Source organism: Alligator sinensis, unplaced genomic scaffold, assembly GCF_000455745.1.
Source record: "Alligator sinensis unplaced genomic scaffold, ASM45574v1 scaffold768_5, whole genome shotgun sequence".
Taxonomy (NCBI): Eukaryota; Metazoa; Chordata; order Crocodylia; family Alligatoridae; genus Alligator; species Alligator sinensis.
This window is the reverse complement of record NW_005841991.1, coordinates 646,701-667,239: the sequence shown is the minus strand read 5'-3', so window position 1 is coordinate 667,239 and position 20,539 is coordinate 646,701. Positions and strand designations below refer to the sequence as shown.

At 45.3% G+C, this 20,539-nt stretch overlaps 1 protein-coding gene across 8 annotated transcripts in view; it reads left to right on the top strand.

Annotated features, from left to right (window-relative positions):
* RAD51B (RAD51 paralog B) overlaps positions 1–20,539 on the top strand; it is a 680,193-nt gene that overhangs the window by 18,782 nt on the left and 640,872 nt on the right. For all 8 annotated transcript variants that reach the window (XM_025201362.1, XM_025201363.1, XM_025201359.1 and 5 more), the window contains 3 exons: positions 11,541–11,677; positions 18,145–18,264; positions 19,808–19,991. In XM_025201362.1, the coding sequence (XP_025057147.1) occupies positions 11,541–11,677; positions 18,145–18,264; positions 19,808–19,991 (441 nt within the window). The remainder of the gene's footprint in view (positions 1–11,540; positions 11,678–18,144; positions 18,265–19,807; positions 19,992–20,539) is intronic.

Below are 20,539 nucleotides of genomic sequence, written 5' to 3'. Positions count from 1 at the left end.
AGTCTAAATCTGCTCTCTGCTAGCTTGTGGCCATTATTTCTTGTAACCCCCGGGGGTGCCTTGGTGAATAAAACCTCACCAATTCCCTTCTGTGCCCCTGTGATGAACTTATAGGCAGCCACAAGGTCGCCTCTCAACCTTCTCTTGTGGAGGCTGAAGAGGTCCAGGTGCCCTAGTCTCTCCTCATAGGGCTTGGCCTGCCAGCCCTTAACCATATGAGTGGCCCTTCTCTGGATCCTCTCCAGGTTATCCACATCCCTCTTGAAGTGTGGTGCCCAAAACTGCATGCAGTATTCCAACTGTGGTCTGACCAGCGCCTGATAGAGGGGACGTATCACCTCCTTGGATCTGTTTGTCATGCATCTGCTGGTGCACGATAAAGTGCCATTGGCTTTTCTGATGGCTTCGTCACACTGCCGACTCATGTTCATCTTGGAGTCCGCTAGGACTCCAAGATCCCTTTCCGCTTCCGTTCCACCAAGCAGGTCATTTCCTAGGCAGTAGGTATGCTGGACATTTTTCCTCCCTAGGTGCAGCACTTTGCATTTCTCCTTGTTGAATTGCATTCTGTTGTTTTCCGCCCATATGTCCAACCTGTCCAGGTCTGCTTGTAGTTGTTCCCTGCCCTCTGGCGTGTCCACTACTCCCCACAGTTTTGTGTCATCCGCAAACTTGGACAGAGTACACTTCACTCCCTCATCCAAGTCGCTGATGAAGATATTGAAGAGTATCGGTCCAAGGACCGAGCCCTGCGGGACCTCACTGCCCACACCCTTCCAGGTCGATACCGACCCATCCACTACGATTCTCTGGATGCAACCCTCTAGCCAATTCGCCACCCACCGGACTGTGTAGTCATCCAAGTCACAGCTTCTTAACTTGTTTACCTGTATGGGGTGGGATACCGTATCGAACGCCTTCCTGAAGTCTAAGTATACAACATCAACCCCTACTCCTGCGTCCAGGCGTTTTGTAACCTGGACAAAATGCATATTCCATTCGCATATATGGAACCCATATAAATTGAGGGAAACATGTATACCCTATGGAGATTCTGTAGATGGTTCTGAAGATCCACGTGATCAGCACACAAAAAATTGGTAGATTTAATAACATTATGGTGCATATTTTGTCTTTTCTTCATGATCACAAAGTGACTTTCATTCAGCTTGGGCAGTACTTTATGCATGTCATGTCCCTGCGTGGAGCTGGATAGGAGGTATTGGCAGAGATTGTTTCATTGCGATTGGCTGGCCACTGTCTTTTAAGGCCTTGCTTAACAAGAAGGAAGGAAATGAGTGCATATGTTTAACTTATAAGAGCTCTGCAGCTTGTAGACTTCAAAGGCCCCCCTTCTAGCAGGGTTAATTATTATAGTGCTTTCTGACCTATGGCAGATACTAACAATACTTCAGTATGATCATACTGAAAAAAATGCCTGTATTGAAGTAAGTCTGCAGGAGCCATCTACTGGCTGAGCCTGGAATGGCACTTTTTCTCCCTCTGCAGCACAGGTCACAAGATCTCAAATCAGGTTGGGACCCACACCTCTGGTGGTGGGGCAGTAGCATTAATGTCAGCAGGTACCTGAGATGCTGTTGGTTCTGGGAACTGCCTGGGCTTAACACTGCTGTTTGTTGCCTTGCCACTGCCAAAACAAAGGGGATCTATACACACGATTTTGGGAGCAGGGTGAGCACTATGAACCATGCAGGCCTCACCACTTAAATCCCAGACCTTTCGGGAGCTCTGCAAACTGGATGACATAGTTCTATGGGTTGGTTCTGGCCTGTGGCCTGGATGTTTGACACTCTAGTGCTACAAGAATAGGTTAACCTTGGCTGCATTGTCATGTCCATGTAATAATTAAGCTATATTGTCAGTGTTAAAAAATCATGAGTTAAACCTCCAAATCCGCCAGATGAAAAAAATACCCCAATTCCAAAAGTCACAAGCTTTGCAGTGAAATTGCAAAACAATGCAACTCTACTTCATTTACTATTAATAGAACTAGGGTAAAAGCCCATCAAAAATGATGGGCAAAAATAGGCTACTTGTTATAGGGTACCATTTTTTTTGTTAGCCACTGAATCATTACCAACTTGAGCTGTTCTGCCTGGTCTTCTATACAGTGGGTATCCATCAACATTTCCAAGCGTCTCCTCTCTAGACTCTTTCGGATATTTCTTCAGACATTTGATGATTTTCCATGCATGGTGCATTTGGAGTCTCCTCCACATCCTCCACATGGTCTGTGAATCATACATCTCGTCACAATGATCTGTGCTCAACAGGAAATGCACTGTTGTACAATTGAATGTTTGTTTTAAAGTTGAGGTAATGCTCGTTGTCATCAAATCATAGGAAACGGTCTTCTTGGAGGCAGAATCATTTTGCCCTTATGACAACAACTCTGGAATTGGCCATCTGACAGTCTTTCAGCTTGGAAGTTTAAAGAGTTACAAAATTGGCACACCACGTTCATCAATCCACAGCTGTGTTTCTCAATCTCATCTTCAGTGAATCTTTTGTTGTCTACTCTTTTATCCTGTCTTCTGTTGCCTCTGCAAACCCTTTGCCTTTCCATTGCATCTCTTTTACAATGTCCTCTTTGCTCATCTGTTACATTTTGTCTTACTCTTCCCATTCTTTCTGCATTCAATTGCCATCTATTCTCTGCTTTACCTTGGTATGGGTTAAGGTTAAAGTAAGGGTGTTAAGGGACAATTTTTGCTAGGATACTGAGAGTACACCATAACTGATTGAAATCAGTCACTAAAAGTCCAGAAAACTGAGCGCAAATATGTTTTTTGAGCATGACAGAATGACAGACACAAATGAAGCAAATTATTATAGAGGATTTTTGGTATGAGGCACAGGTGTCAAAAAATATGGCCTATGGGTCAGTCCTAGCCTTCAGGGCTGCATCAATGAGATTGAAAGCCAGTGGGAAAAGGTCAAACGGGAGTGCAGCATGAGGGATGTCATGGTGGGCATCTGTTACAGACTTCCAAACCAAGAGGAGAAGGTGGATGAGGCCTTCTTTTAACAAGTGATGGAAGCTTCCAAATCATAGGACTTGTTTTTTGTGGGGGACTTCAATTATTGGGGCTTCTGCTGAGAGGGAGAGACAGCAGTGCAACAGCAGTCCAGCATGTTCCTGGAGTGTGTTGGGAATAACTTTGATTCAGATGGTAGAGAGGCCAGAGGGGGGGTAGCTCTTCTCAACTTACTGTTCATAAACAAGGAGGAATTGGTTGAGAATGTGAAGTTGGAAGGTAAGTTGGGTGACAGTGACCACAAAATGACAGAGTTCAAGATCCTAAGGGAGGAAGAAAAAGTACCAGAATGACACTGGACTTCAGAAAAGCCAACTTTAACAAACTCAAGGACCTCGTGGGTAGGATCCCTTTGGAATCAACTCTGAGGGGAAAAGGAGTCTTGGAGAGCTGGATGCACTTTAAGGAGACTCTCTTAAGGGCACAGGAGTTAAACTGTCCTGATGTGTTGGAAGAATGGGAAGTGTAACAGGAGACCAGCCTGGCTAGACAGTGATCTCTTCAAGAAGTTGAAACTCACAAAAGAATCCTATAAAAAGTGGAAACTTGGTCATAGTACTAGGAAGAATACAAGAGTATCACACAGGCATGCAAGGAAACCAAGGTACAAATTGAGATGTAGCTGGCAAGGGATATAAAAGGCAATAAAAAGGGATTCTATAGATATGCCAAAAGTAAGAGGAAGACCAGAGATTCCATAGGTCCCTTACAGAATGTGGAAGACAATCTGGTCATAGATGATGGAGAGAAGGCTGAAGTAGTTAATGTTTTTTTTTACTTCAGTTTTCACAAATAGGGGCAGGTACCAGATGATGAGTGCAATTGGCAGCCAAGGTAGGGAAGGAGACAAGCATTCTAGAGCAGATGTTCCCAACCTTTTTAGATCAAGGACTGACAAACCATGGACTGGAAGTGACTGCAGACCGGCAGACTGAGGACTGGCAAACTGCAGTCCAGAAGTGACTGGCATACTGTGGAGTGGCAGTCAGCCTTTTTTAATACTGTTTGCCGGTCTGCAGTCACAGTGGGTTGACTGCCAGTCTGCAGTATGCTGGTCACTTTCAGACTTCCAGTACAGCAGCCAACCTTTCTGCAGACCAGTAGCCAACCCATTGTGGCCCAGCACTGGGCTGCAGCCTGGGGGTCAGGAATCTCTGGTCTAGAGTAATGGAAGACCAGGTTAGGGATTACTTAAGCTAAGTGCTTTCAAGTTGGCAGGGCCAGATGGGATGTACCAAAGGCTACTAAAGGAATTGGCTGAGGTGATTTTGGAGCCATTGGCCATTTTTTTTTTTTTCATAATTCGTGGAGGTTGGGTATGGTCGCAGATGATTGCAAAGGGGAAAATATAGTACTCATCTTTAAGAAGGGGAAGAAGGAGCATCTGGGGAATTGCAGACTAGTCAGCCTGACCTCTATACCTAGGCAGATCAGGGAGCCGTTCCTCAAGGGATCCATTATGAGAGGAGAACAGGGTGAGCAGGAACGGCATGGACTCACCAAGAGCAAGTTATACCTGACCAATATGATTTCCTTCTGTGATAAAATGACAGGCTTTGTGGATGAAGGGAGAGCATTGGGCATGGTGTACCTTGACTTTAGCAAGGCTTTTGACACTGTCTGTCATGGCATTGTCATTTCAAGCTAAGGAAATGCAGTACTTTCATCTAGTTTGTAAGGTGGATACAGGACTGATTGGATCATCATACTCAACAACTAGTCCTCTGTGGCTCAATGTCTGGCTGGAAGGAGGGATCAAGTGGAGTTCCCCACAAGTCTGTGGGCCTGGTATTGTTCAACATCTTAATGATTTGGATGATGGGATCTAGTGCACACTTAGTAAGTATATTTGTGGATGACGCCAAGTTGGGTGGAATTGCAGACACTCTGGAGGGTTGGGCTAGGATCCAGAATGACTTGAATAGACTGGAGAAATTGTCTGCAATCAGTCAGATAAGATTCAACAAGGGAAAGTGCGAAGTCCTGTGCTTGAAACGGAATAACTGCATGTACGATTGCAGACTTGGGAATGACTGGCTAAGCTTCAGTACTGCAGAGAAAGACCCTGGGGGTTACAGTGGACCAGAAGCTGAATATTAATCAACAGTGTGCTCTTTTGCAAAAAAATCCAACAGTATAGTGGGTTGTATTAACAACAGTGTCACTTGCAAATCAAAGGAAGTGATTCCTCCACTCACTGGTGAGGCATCCCCTGGAGTAATGTGTCCAGTTTTGGGCCCCACACTTCAAGAAGGATGTGGATAGCTTGGAAAGAGGCCAGTGTAGGGCAACAAAAATGATCAGGGGCCTGGGTTATGAGACTTTTAAGGAAAGGCTGAAAGAACTAGGGTTATTTAGCCTGAAAAAGAGAAGGCTGATAGCAGTCTTCAAATACCTGAAGGGTGACTGTAGAGATGATGAAGATGAGCTTTTCTCTGTGGTTTTAGGGGACAGGCATAGGAGCAATGACCTCAAGCTGCAGCAGTGAAAATTTCTGTTGAAGATGAGGAGGAACTTCATGACTATGTGGGTGGTCAGGCATTGGAACAGGCTACCTAGAGAAGCTGAGGAATCTCCATCCATGGAAACTTTCAGAAGCAGGTTAGCCAGACACTTGGCCTGGAAGGTTTAGTTGGGGATGGTCCTGCCTTGGGCAGGGGGCTGGACTAGATGATCAGGTCCACTTTAGTCCTACTTTCCTATAGTCCTGTGAACTGCCGTACTGCCTTTGAGTCTCAGATGGGCCCGAGTGCTGCGTGGGGTGAGAAAATTCTGTCTCCACAGTCTATTCATTCGTTAGCAGCTCTGTTTCAGTTGCCGTTGTAGTGATGCTGACTGTGAGGTACAAAACTGCTTACTTAGGAACTGGATTGAAACTAGCCAGTTTATAACATGGATGCCTTCAAATGTCAATTAGATAGCAGTCCCTTTTTTTTTCTTACTACTTATCTGTTCTAGACTGAAAGCATGGAAGATGCTATCTGAATGCAAAACTAAGTTACTCGGTCCTCAGTTTTAAATCGCAGGCTATATAATAATCATCACCACCATCATCATCATCAGAACTTTACTCCAGAATAATGGGGTTTTTTTGTTTGTTTGTTTTGCTTTTAAACGCTTTAAATATTACAGGCATGTCTGCAGGTATTTACCTCCTTTCTCCTTGATCAACTTACAGCACCTGAAGAAATAAATGATGTCCATTCCTATGCACCTCCCAGGCAGCACTTAAACTACAGATGCTTTCATGAGGGTTCCTTTCCTTTCTGTCTTGCCAGGATTGACCAAACAGTGTAATTTAACAAGAGGATTGATGTCTTCCTCCTTCATCCATTTCCAGCCTAGTTACTAGCCAGAAACTGCTGGCGTGGTTACTTGGCTGTCTTGGTCTGGAGGATGTGCAGTAGTTTTAAACAATGTTTTTTTCACTTAAAAATATGACAACTCCTGGCCAATGTGATCAATGACAATTTAGATGCAATAGGGACTGCTACTTGCATTGATATATGTCTAACTTTCTCATCCCTAATTCAGTTGATACAGAGCGTATACCTGAACAAGAGATGGTCAGAATGTCTTCAAGTCGAGACTTAAAGGGGTAATTTTGCTTGGTTTGCAGACCCAGTAAAAAAAAAAAAAGCGTACTGTGTTGGTTAGTATTTTCCTCAGTAAACAGACAGGGAGCTTAGCATTAGCTAGCTCTTTCTCTGGGTGGTTTCTAACCCTTGTCCAGTTCTGTTCAAGTTATCATGCTCATTAGAATGATGCTGTAGGGTATGTAGGTGCCAAGTGTACGTTTCTAGACAATAATTTAAATATAATCTTGTTTATATGTTTATTTTATGAATCTGTCTTGGTTTTAACGTCTTGGCATTTGTCAGTGGTGGGGAAATCATGTTTGACTTGTGCCATGTCTTTGGACCTACCTCCAGCTATGCTTTTAATAGGGTTAATACAGACCCACAGCTCTCTATTGTAGCAAACCTGGATCATTTCACATGAGCATTTATTCTACTTTAGCACTCTGGTATTAAAACTACTTTTCTGTCATTTTCCAAGAAACCTATGACAGTGAAACTTGCATTTAAACAACATTGTATTACAAAACTGACTACAATTTCATTATCCAACCATAAGACACAAAACTTCTTTGTGATCTCTGAGGTCTGCTGCAGGCAAAGTGCAACCTATTGCCAAACAGTATTCAGTTTGAAGATTTATACTCCCAGGGCGCCTGCACATGTGACAAAAAATTCCCTTTCTGTGGCTTAATGGCGTCATACATTATACATATGAGAGTTTTGGGGTTTTAAATGAGTGCATCATTGCAAACTTAACTACATCTTGATATAGTTTAGTTTGCAATGTTACAACGTGAAACATTGCAGCCATTAGTCAGCTTGGCCACAGCTGCAGGAGAGGTGGACAGGCTCCTCAGAAAAAAAGGATTGGGCCCCTCACTGCTTGTGCTTTCAGCAGGTTTCTGAGGCCAGTAGGATACATGGGACCACCCCCGAACGGGCTAGCTTACCCCTGGGGCATTGTGGGGAGGTGGTAGGAGGGTGGCTGGGTGTGCTGGCAGCCAGAGAAGGCGGCAAGAATGGTGCACAAGGTACAGGGCCGCCCAGGCAGGCTGCTAGCTCCTCCGAGCCCTCCCAGGCTTCCAGTGTCCTGTGCGCTGTCCCCACTGCCTTATCCAGCTGCCACCACAAGCAGCCACCCTCCTCCCACCTACCCTCGCTGCCCCAGGGGCAAGCCAGCCCCTTCCCAGGCGGCCCATGTGTCCTGCCAGCCACAGTAACCTGACAAAGGCAGAAGCAGCAAGAGGCCCAATTGTTTTTCTTCTGCAGAGCCTGCCCACCTCTCCCACGGCCAGGGGGCAAGCTGAAGATTAATGGCACAGATTAATGGCCTCCGGGCTGCAGAAGAGGTGGGCAGCCTCCACTGGAGGGAAAAAAAAAAGGATCGGGCCTCCTGCTGCTTCTGCCTTTAGCAGGTGTCTGTGGCCTCCAGGACACTAACATATATACAGGAGTGACGGAAAAATAGAACCCGCTATTTCAATTAAAATCACCATTTCAATTTAGGGGGCATATAATGCAACCCTAAGGATTAAAACCCCATCACGTGTACTAGCGCCCCCAGAGACCCGCGTCTGCTGCTGTTTAATCCCAGTGGCTTTTCTCCCAGATCAAATTGTAGTTCAATATGCTAGAGCCATTTCATGCAATTTAGGTGTATTCTTTAGGATCCTGGCTAATTAACAATCAACCTTGATTGAATATAGTTCATACCTTAAAGCTGTCAAACTGCTCTGGCTTTTTGAAATGCTACTGATACAGGATCTTGGCTATAATGGGATCAGAAATACAGTGCAAACTGAACAAGTTCAGAGTACAATTCAAGCTATAATTCTTTGTGAGTGTAACCACTCACCATCCACTCACTCACCATCCAGCGTAGAGTGTCAAGGGCCCGCAGCAAGGTGGTGGCCCTAGACTTCAGGAGGGCCAACTTCAGTGAGATGAGGAGATTAGTGGGAGAGGAACTGGGGTCCTTGAGGGCAGAGGAACTCAGCGTCCAAGAGGAGTGGTCGTTCCTTAAGGAAACGATACTCGGGGCCCAAGGGGTGTCCATCCCGACAAGAAGCAAGGCGGGCAGGAGTGTCCAAAAGCCCCCCTGGCTCACCAAGGGTGTCCGGGAATGCCTGCTTGCCAAAAAGGCGGCATACGCCCGGTGGAAGGGGGGTGTAATCTCCAAAGAGGAGTATACCTCCTCTGCTCGGGCCTGCAGGCGGGCTGTTAGGAAGGCCAAGGCGGAGATAGAGCTCGGATTAGCGTCCGGGATTAAGGATAACAAAAAGTCCTTTTTCAAATATATTGGGAGGATGAAGAAGGCGCCGGGTAATGTGGGGCCCCTGCAGGATATGCGGGGCAATCTGGTGGTTGCGTCAGAGGATAAAGCGGATCTCTTTAACCAATTCTTCACCTCCGTTTTCTTGTGCAGGGAACGGGACTTCCCTGCTGTTATAGCAGCCGGACGCGAGGGGATCACCTTCAGACCTCAGGTTGGGGAGGACCGGGTTAGAGAGCTTCTGGAGGGGCTGGACGCGTTCAAGTCAGCGGGTCCGGATGCTCTCCACCCCAGGGTGCTGAGGGAGCTGGCTGGGGTTATTGCAGGGCCCCTGGCACGGCTCTACGAGCGATCGTGGTGCTTGGGCCAGGTGCCAGACGATTGGAAGGTAGCTAATGTGGTCCCCATCTTCAAAAAAGGGAAAAGGGAGGACCCGGGCAATTATAGGCCCGTCAGTCTTACCTCAATCCTGGGGAAGCTCTTTGAGAAGATCATCAAGGAGCACATTTGTGATGGGCCGGCATCCGAGATGATGCTCAGGGGCAATCAGCATGGATTTATTAGGGGGAGATCATGTCAGACCAACCTGATTGCCTTTTATGATCAGGTCACAAAGGCCATGGATGCAGGTGTCGCGGTGGATGTAGTCTTTCTGGACTTCAGCAAGGCCTTTGACACCGTCTCTCACCCCATCCTAATTAGTAAACTAGGCGACTGTGGCATAGATGCCTACACGGTCAGATGGATTGCAGATTGGCTGAAGGGTCGCACTCAGAGGGTGGTGGTGGATGGATCATATTCGACTTGGGGGGAGGTGGGTAGTGGAGTCCCTCAGGGCTCGGTCCTGGGCCCTGCGCTGTTCAATGTCTTCATCAGCGATCTTGATGTTGGGGTGGAGAGCAACCTGTTTAAATTCGCTGATGACACCAAAATTTGGGGGGAGGTGAGCACGCTAGCAGGGAGAGAGAGATTGCAGAAGGATCTGGATAGGTTACAGGGGTGGGCAGACAGGAACAGGATGCGTTTCAATACGGACAAGTGCAGGGTGCTGCACTTGGGTAGTAGGAACCAGCAGCACACTTATACGATGGGGAGCTAAATTGTACCTCCAGAAAAGCATATGTGGATATTCCAAAAATGATCTGATAGCTTATTAAAAGTGGCAGGCTCTTCCCTAGGTCATCAGTATAATGGCTAAGAAGATATAAACCATATATCACCAACAGAACTGTGAGACCATGTTGGATAGCAAAGTGGAAGGGGAAAAAAGAGAGAGAGGGAGAGGCAGGGGGAAAAAAAGGGACAATACTAATCAGCATGCCAAGCTGCAGGGTTGATGTGGTGTAGAAAAACTACTTCACAGTTAGGGCGGCTAGGAGCTGGAACCAACTTCCAAGGGAGGTGGTGCTGGCCCCTACCCTGGGGATCTTTAAGAAGAGGCTGGATACTTACCTGGCTGGACTCATTTGAGTCCCGTTTTTGTTTTTAGGGTGAGTGGTTTTTTTTTTGGGTTGTTCTCCCGCCCTGGCGGGGGGTCGGGCTAGAAGATCTATTAGGTCCCTTCCGACCCTGAAACTATGAAACTATGAAACTAATAACTGCATCAGTGCCTCTCTAGGCCTTCCTACATATTCAAATTAAAGCTGGATAGAAACCAGCTATGGAGTTATTAAACATTTTCAAGCACTAACTTTTTAGCTGGTTGACTTTCTTTATATCTGGATAGTCATTTATGGCATGATAATTACTTTGCACGTATGGCTGGTCTAAATTTATTGTGTGATTAACCAGTTAATTGTGTAATATATGTAACATATAGCAGGGGCCTCTGAAACACGCATGTACTTCTTGGCTCCCTAGATAATCTCACTGGAATGGGAGTTCTGCAGCCCAATTATGACTCTTTGGTATCAAAAGTAATTATTTTAACATTGATCCATTTTAGCAGATGGAGCTGGGAAAGGGAGGGAAAAGAAATAGGAGTTGTTGGGAAGGCAGTGTGGAGGGGAGATTTTTCAAAGGTAGGGAAGAATGAGATGGACAGAGAAAGGAGGGTGAGGAAGGAAGATGACTAAAGGGTTGGGCCATAGGTGATGTGTAGGTAGTGCACCCCCCAAGAGAAGCACCAGTGGCGCCTGCAGGTACCACCCTGCTTCACTCCTCCCATTGTCGACATTACCAGCGGCGTCTGCGGGCAGTCCCCAATTGCTGCTGTCGGCGGTGTCTGTGGGTGATCACTGACTGCTAGTTGGCGTTCACCACCCAGCTGACACTGCTGAGACTGTCTGCGGGAACTCCCCTGCTCGGCCTACCCCCACAGGTTGGGCTATGGCTAGTTCTAAAGGGAAGTACATTTTTTTTTTTTTCACCAAGTGATATTGAAGATAAGGCATCAAACAAAAAAGTAACGAAAAGTATAGTTGCCACCAAAAAGCCTTATTTTACCCTAACTTTTGTGTCGGCCTCTGACTGATACCAGTAGGATCTGGGTGATGGGTCAAAGGATAGAGGGCATGAAGTCCTCACTGCACATTTTAGGTGATGAACATTTATTAAAAATTGAATTAGACCTTTTCCATGAAGGGGGTGTGATACCACTACTTCATACTGATACTTACTTTTTTTTAGGTGACTGGCCCACCAGGTTGTGGCAAAACTCAGTTCTGTATTATGATGAGCGTGCTGGCTACTTTGCCTACCAGCCTGGGAGGACTAGATGGGGCTGTCATATACATTGACACAGAGTCTGCATTTAGTGCTGAAAGGTAAGGAGTATATATTTAAAAATGCTGATGTATATATTTACAAAACTTTCGAAGTGGTAATTAAGCACCACAACATATCTGTGAGGGAAGACAGCCATTTTAAGAGATGGGGAAGCTAAGGTGCAGAGTTTGTGTTCGTAAAATCTTTGGCATCCTGATTTCTAGTCCTGATGCGATCACTAGAAAGTGTGTTCCTGTATAGATAATTAAACTTGCAACTGAAAAATTGCATGTCCAGTATATCTTTCTTTTGCATCTTAGTTTCTGGAGTTAGGGAAATTTTGGGGGAAGCAGAAGTTCAGTAAGTCAACATATTGAATACAGGCAAAATAAAAATGATTGCTTATCAACTGTATAAGAGATTTCAGACACTTGGCCTGTTGACTGGATGTGGCCCAGCTGATGGATTTATGTGGCTGGACTCTGCAGTGTCTGTATGTATGTATTTATGTGGCTTTAGCATCTGGAGTAATCATGTAAGAAAAAAGTAAATTTCTAGCCTTTGTGGTTGTGAAGTCAATCTTGCAAATGTTTGAAGTTAGTTTAAACAGAGAAAGTGTTGTAGGTTTAGGAGGGAAGAAAGCCTGAAATGCTAACTCTGAGAAGGGTATATTCCTTTGCCTGTATTAATGTTATTGAAGTCAATACTTTGTGATGCTGATTCTTTGAAATATCAGCTTTGTGTGAAGCCCAGTGGGAGAATTAGAAGTTGATACAAGGATGCAAATGCAGAAGTAAGAGACACAAACATAGAAGTGGGAAGTAAACAGGAGGATAGTGAAGGGAGAGAAAAAAGTCAGAAATGTCACTGTTCCTAAAGATGAGAATTTTTTCCCACTGAACTATGCTAAATGCAACTTAACAGATGCTAGTGATAGTTGAAAGTGTTACTACAACCAGACCATACCCTACCTTTCATTTTTGTTCAAACTTCCCATTGCCCTGTGTGGGGAATCCTGCAGTGGACTGAGGGCTATATGTAGTTCAAAATTTATGATACACTATGATTAAAAGTGGAATTCAGCCCTGTCCAAAATCTTAATATTTTTTTCTAAATACTAACAAATTAGTTAGTAATTTATTTAAAATAGATGAGCAGTGAAAGCCTTACTTGGGATTGTCTTTACCTAGAGAGAAAATCACTGAATCAGAGAAGCCCAATAGTAGGCAGTTCATGGACCCACTGTATTTCCAGATCCCTGCAGCAGGGATCTCAGTATTTTGAAACCTCCTGACAACAACAGGAGATAGAAAAGTGGGAGCAGCAGAAACAGCATGTCATGGACCGAATGAAGAATCCAGCACCACCAGCCCCATACAGAAACACATGCCCGAGCTACGGTAGAGTCTGTTGATCCTGGGTAGGCATCATTAGCCATCTTCAGATGCACAGATAAGATGATCAGCCTAGACTGCAAGGGATTGCTGAAGAAGAGAAGTATTTCCAGAATTAGAAAAATGGAAGTAGTTGCCATGGCACTGGCTTTTCTCTATACTTTCAGTAGAAAGATGCATCCATTTGAATCTATATTTTAGTCTTTCATTAAGTTTATGACTGGGTAAGAATCACTGGAAATTAAAGCCCAGAGATTTACCACACTGTCTTGGTCTTGACCTCTTGGGAAAGCTGTTACACTCCATTTGGTCTTTTGGCCTCTGCTAATAGTAACAAGTAACATTTAGCATTTGCTGAATGGTGTACTTGTATGGAATTATGCAAACCATTGATGGTCTGGGAGGGTTTTAGTTAAGGTTGTCTGGGCCAGTTTAGGAACTGTATATCCTGCATCTAGGCAAAAGGTTGGATGAGATGACTAATGAGGTCCTTTCTATCCCTACAATTCTATGCCAAATGTTTGTCTTGGTGTGGACACCTGTCCATGACAAGGTGGATTGAAGTCTCAGAAGTATTGTACACCAACTACAGAACAGCTTTCAGATGATAACTGCAGTCTTTGGAGAGAGCGTTGGAGACTAGGAAAATAGCAGTCTCTGAAAACACGTTAGCTGATAATATTTTAGGTATCATTAGCACTTTCTGTGAAATAGTAGGACATCACTGAAATGTGCAAGCTAACAAGTTTAAAAAAGACTTGTGCTTTTTTTCCTAGTCTAGACAGAACCTTGGGATAGTAACATGTCTTATTTAGCACTGAAACTATGTGGGGATGCCTTCTCTGTTGGTGTTGAGCAGGGATCCAGGTTTTCTGTTCACCATGGTACCTGGATTTTCTCCTTTTAAGGAGAAAAGTGTGGGGAATGGTGAGTTTACCCTTGCAGGCTGGCAGGAACAGGAGGAGGGCAGTCAGTAGGGGTATGCAAAGCTTTGGTCGCTGATTCGATTTGGTGGAATCTGAATTGAATCAGGAGACCCTTTAATTTCTCCAAATCTAATCGGAACTCTCTGAATCAGTTCAGAGAGGTTTGGAAAGATTCAGACATAAATACAGCTTTAAATGTTTTTTCTACATACCCCAAGGTACCAGGCGGCTCGTCAACGCTGGGGCAGATGGAGCGTCCCATAGGAACTCCCCAGCACACTCAGCAGCAGACCTGGAAGTGGACCAGAAGCATTTCTGGTCCATTTCTGGGTCTGCCGGGGAATGCGCTGAGGGGCCCCTCTGGCTTGGCAACTGGTGCCTCCTGGGTCTGGGGGGGGCACCCAGGGTCCCCCCCATGGCCAATTGCTGAGCTGGGAGGGCGTGGGGAGGGGTCCCCCCGACGGAAGTACTCAGTCCACTGGGTACTGTGGGCCATGTGCTCCTGTGGGCCCCAGCATTGCAACATTCACGAGTAGTGCCTGGCACCTTGAGGTATGTAGAAAAAACATTTTAAAGCTGTGTCTATGGCCAAATTTCTGATTTTTCCCAATCAGCATCGAATCCTCAGATTTGGATTTGACTGAATTGAATTGGGGATGGTGATCCAAATCAACTAATTGAATCACTGTCCCTGATTTGTGCTGAATCCAAATCAAATGGGGCCTGTTTTGCACACCCCTAGCAGTCAGCCAGGGGATGCATGTGTATGTGCGCATGTACACATGCATGTGGCTACCAGGCAGCCTGGAGAGCAGCTCCGTGCAGGTAAGTCTGGCTGGGGGGGGTGGGGAAATTGAGGTCCCCATAGTGAGAGAGGGAGGGAGTTGGGTGGGGCTGGGGCTGCTGCCTAGCCTGGGCAGTGCATGCGGCTTGGGACTGGGGCCAGAATGTGTGGTTGCAGGGCCCCAGGAAGGAATCAGGACAGAGCCACGGGTGGCTCTTTTGAGGTGGTGGGGTGGGGCTGGCTTCCCGCTGCTATGCAAACTCCTGGGGAGGGCATGGGGGACTCATGCCCCCCAGATTTGTCTGTGGGATGCAGGCCAGCTACCCACCGTGGGCTCGGGGCTCCCTGACCTGCTGCCCTCCCAGCGGGCAGGACCTGGCACAGCAGGGCAGAGTGAAGTGGGGCGGGGAAGCTCAGTGCCTCTGCCATGAGCCCCGCACTGCCATAGCAAGGCACCCCCTGCCTGCCCAGCAGCAGCAGAGATGGTGGTGCAGAGGACACCTTGGCATGGGGTTTTCGGCAGCGGCGTCTGACCCTGCTGGGTCCACCCACTGGACAGCAGGGTGGGGAGCCCTAAGACCGCAGCCTACATGCACCCTGCCCACAAATCAGTGTGGGGGGGGGATATGTGTCCCCCATTCCCCTCCTGGGAGTGTGTGCAGCAGCCGGGATCTGGCGCCCCTGTGCCCACAGCGAGCAGCCTGCATCTCCTCCTCCACATGGGCTCTGTTCTGGCCATGCTATTTGTGGGGGTGGGGGAGCTGGGCTCTGCACTCCACTCCATTACAGCAGCCACCATTTCCTGTGGGCGGCAGCTGGCGCTTGGATGCTGCTGTGGGGGGTAGGGAGCTGCAAACCCGGGTCCCTGGCCCTGTAGCCCTGGCAGTTAGGGTCTTCCTCTGGCAGGGCTGGAGGGGCTTGGGGGCTTTGGCTGGGGAGTGAGGGGCACCAGCAGGGCCCAGTGGCTTTGGCTGGGGAGTGAGGGACACTAGTAGGGCTGGGGGGCTCTGGTTGGTGAATGAGGGGCGCCAGCAGAGCTGAGGGGCTCTGGTTGAGGAGTGAGGGGCACTGACAGGGCCCGAGGGGCTGTGGGTGTGGAGTGAGGAGCAATGGCATGGGCAGGGCACCAACATATTAGGCCTGCTCAGCACCACAAAGCAGGGGAGTTGGGGGGAGAGCTGCAGCTGGACCTGCATCCTGGTGAGTTAATGGGGCAGGGGGAGCTTTGATTTTCCATGATAAAAAACCCAAAATCAAATGCCAAAATTTATACGTACTTAGAATGTATTGTATTATAGTGACTGAGGCACAGATAAGCTTCCAAATTGCTTTAGAATTGTTATTATATCAATAAAACATTGTATTCAACTGATACCTCTCTCTCTCTCTCTCTCTCTCTCTCTCTCTCTCTCTGTGTGTGTGTGTGTGTGTGTGTGTGTGTATGTATGTATGTATGTATGTATAGTGGTGTTTCATTTTAATAATGGAAAAACATGGATTTGGGGGTTTTAAATCAGAGAATTTGCATTCTTCCCCCCCCCCCCCAGCCCCCCAATTATTAGAGTCTTTACGATTTTTAAATGGAGAACACCAGGATTCCTGGTGATGAGGCCAGGGTCCCAACTAATCGCATGAAGCTGTCTCCTTTTAACCAGCTTCCCTTTGGTTTTCTCTGAGTTGCAGTTGAGTCAACTGCTCTTAGTCCTGGTGTTGATCTTCTGTTGTCACTGTGACATCCTTGCAATAATTGTATTTATTAACACAAGGACCTTCTATGCTGTATCTTACAACTTCCCATTGTGTTTCCATGCTAGTTGCCCTGTGACACTCAGCATACATCAGTTTGAAGGTTAGTTGCCATGCAAAATATGTTGGTTATTTAGACAGCCCCTGGAATATGCCTGCTGTGTAATTTACTATGCCATTAGCAATTTGCACTGAAATTTTAGCTGCAATTGAAAGAATACTAAGTAGTAGGAGGAAGGAAATGAGAAAGTTACAACAGTAAGGTTTTATGGCTTTAGGATAGGCATGTTAATGCTCAATCTAGTGTTTCGTGTTTGGTTTTTTGAACTAAGCCAAAGTGCTGAAAAGTAACTCACTTTAGATGCTTATAGTTGTAATGATGTTGTGAGGTTTTTGTAAAACATATGAGGAATCTTTTTACTTACACCATTAGTTTTATCTCAGAAGTGCAATGTTTTGGGGAAAAAAATCTTACCCACCAGATGTCACTCTCTTCACACATATAGTGAGTACAGTGAGCATATTGCACTCAGGAATTTAAGCATTTTCTTACCCTTGTTCTAAAAAGGAACAATTTAGAACATTACAGTGGCCCCAAGGGCTAACATTTTTTAAATGTAAAAAGTTAGGCTTCTGAATTGATAAAAATGGTTTATTTTCAAAGGTGTTGAGTCCCTACAGCTCCCTCCACCTAAGTGGAATCTATGGGTTTTAACACCATGCCAGGTTATTACTTACAGATTGAGTACTTGTAGGGACTAAAATGGAAAAACATTGGTCTGCTGTTACAAGTCTTTATATCTGTAGTGGGTTTTCTCCCTTGCATCTTCCTTGTCCAGTGGATTTTGCAATAAGGTCATGATACTGTTTTTATGATGGAACTTTTTGTTAAAGACTCTTTTTTCATAAGTTCTACTTTATGATCTCACTATAGTATTAAAATGGAAGACGAGATGGCGTGGCATGAACAATACTCTTGTTTAAATACATTTATTTCTGATAAATTTCCCTTGCTGCAACTTGATTTAGTTATTAGGAAAAACTTTCTCACTAGGACGGTAGTATAGCACTGAAACAGGTAACCCAGAGAGATTGTGGACTCTCCAACCTTGGAGGTTTTTAAAACCCAGCTAGACAAAGCCTTAGCTGGGATGTTCTAGTTAAGGATGATCCTGCTTTGAGCAGGGGGTTGGACTAGATGACCTCCTGAGGACCCTCTCAACCCTAATTTTCTATGATCCTATGATTTTCTATGATTCTATGAATCAGAAATATAATACCATTTGGCACTCTAATAGGGCCTTTTGTATCAAAATCTTGAAATCTTTACTTTTTATACCATTTCACAAGTTGGTGACAAAGAGGTTTTGTTACTTCTAACAAAAGAAGTAGGCTTGTTCCACTTCACTAGTTACTCAGTGGCATGGTTCAGAGTGGAATCTTAATCTTCTGTCTTCTAGTGTTGCCACTGGAATGTGCTTCCTTGTTAGAAAAGGAAGTCAGATATTGCTAACTTCCTATCTGTATCTCTTTACCCTTCTCAGATTTATTTCATCTTGTATCTCTTTGTCTCCTTTGATATTGTGGGCAGTTTGCGGGAAATAACAATGGAAGACTGTCTTGTTATACCAGATTTCTGTTGCCTTATCAGTGACATACCTCTTGGTTTTTGGCAGGTTGGTTCAGATAGCAGAACATCGGCTCCCTAATTATTTTGTCACAGAAGAAAAATTGGTTTCAATGACCCGTAGCATCCATCTATATCGGGAGCTCACCTGTGAGAGTGTACTGAAAAGGTATTGTTGCTTGTTAAAACAAACAAGAAGCCCATCTTTGCTGGACTGACTCTTACAAATGTTGTTACATCCCAAGGCTTATGTGTAGAAGTTAATTTCTTTGGGTGTTTACATTACAGCATCTAACAAGTTCGAATAGGTAAACTTACTGCAAAAAGAATTTGTGCCATAATGCATATATTTAATCTTACATTATCTTCATACTGAAGCTTTATGAAATGTTTTCAGGCATCTCATTTAGTGGATCGTTGGTGATTATTAAAGTTCTGAATTTTGTAATACAGTATACCTTGATGCACAGCCAACAGTGCAGAAACTACACAAAATCTGTTCATAATTTTTATTAAGGGTCTTTTGAATTTACTGTTGTGTTTGTTGGGAGAAGGGGAGGAGTTAGATGTACTTTTCTAGGAGGGAAGGGGGTGAAAGTAGAAATCAAGGTTTTCTTGTATCTGGATGTGAATGGCGGTTGGGAGGTATGGTTTGGATTGGTTTGCTTGTGTGGGGGGGTTGGGCAGAGAGGCAGTTGGGGAAGGGGGAATTGTATTTAGATTTTGGGGTGTTGTTTGGGTGACCTGTGCGTTGCTTATTTATTGTAAGCTAATCTGAGCCTTTTGGATACGGTAGGATATAAATCTAAATAAATAATTAAATCCTACCCCTGGTTCTTATGGGATCTGTGCAGCTAATGGGCACTTGGTTTGCTCTGGGTCAGTCTTTGGTAGAGTGAGTAAAAGTGGCTCCCTGTTCTTCCATGAGTGTCTTCTTACAACTTTTTTTTTCCCACCCCATCAGCAATGAAGAAAAGGAGATCTTTGGATCTTGTTGCAACAGTATTAGGGGTTGGACTAGATGACCTCTGGAGGTCCCTTCCAGCCCTACATTTTATGATTCTAGGAGAGGAGGAGTCCTCTCTCAACTATCAGCCAGAAAGGCCATTATGTGAGCTTGTGCTTTCATGTTGTTATTTTGGGTCAACATGTGAAGATACATTATCATGAAAACAGGTTATGCCATGCTGCTTGTGTTAATGGCAGAGTACCCAATCTGTGTAATAGCTGCAGCCCTGTGAGAGTGTATGCATATTTGAAAGCTATTTGGCCATTTTTGTTAACTTCATAAGTATATAGAGCAGAACCATGTCCTGGGTTTGTACAGGGCTCCCTGCTAGAAATGGGATGCTTCTGTTGTGAGTGAGGTAGAATTGCACCACATTTGTACATTCAGTGCTTCTCCATACAGGGGTTACACAGGATAGACTTGGAACTTGAAAATACACATTTTGTGGATCCTCCAGGCCCCACTCTGGAAGGGGCACTTTGTATTACAGGGCTGACTGCAGTATCCTTGTTGCTTCTACATCATCCTACCCATCCAGTGATAACAGCTTGCAGTTAGAAGTTTGACCCTAACAAATATTTATTTTTGATTAGCTTCAGGCCTGTAAAATATTCCTCTTAGGGGTTTTTTAAGTGTTAACTAACATTATTCTGTTTAATGGTATTGTTTCAGCTAAGTTTTGTTTTGTTTTCTTTTTTTGAAGGATTGAGTCTTTGGAAGAAGAAATTATTTCGAAGAAAGTTAAACTTGTAATAATTGATTCTGTTGCCTCAGTAGTCAGAAAGGAGTTCGATACCAAACTTCAAGGCAACCTGACAGAGAGAAGCAACTTTTTAGCTCGAGAAGCATCATTGTTAAAGTACTTGGCCGAGGAATTTTCAATACCAGTAAGTTGTTTGTTTGTTCTTCCTCCTCCCATTTTTGAAAGTCTGATCAATTGTACTAAGTCATAAAATCAGAAAAGCATTAAAAAAGATGTTTTAATGGGCCTGTGCCAGCCAGTTAAGATTAGTAAATTCATGTAAAAAATGAGTACTAGCTTATTTGGTTAGTATAGTATGGGGTGGGCAAAATACGGCCCACGGGCCAGATTTGGCCCACAACGCCATTCTATCTGGCCCGCAGGGCCACTAAAAAATGTAGAAAATTAATATTTCTCTGCCCTTGGTTCCTGTCAAAAATAACTGGAACCAAGGGCAGTAGGACCCAGGGGAAGCCCACTGGGCTCCAACAACAACGGGGCCGCTCCGCCAGCCGGAAGCCCCAGCCGGGGCTTCTGGACTGGGAGCACATGGCTGCCCCATGCCGGAACTGCAGGTAAGTGGGGGAGGGGGAACCCCAGGCAGGGAAGGAGAGTGGTGGGAAGCGTCCCCTCCCCGCCCCATAGCCAGCACCCCATGCTGCAGCCGCCTTCCCCCCCACCCGGGGCGCGCGC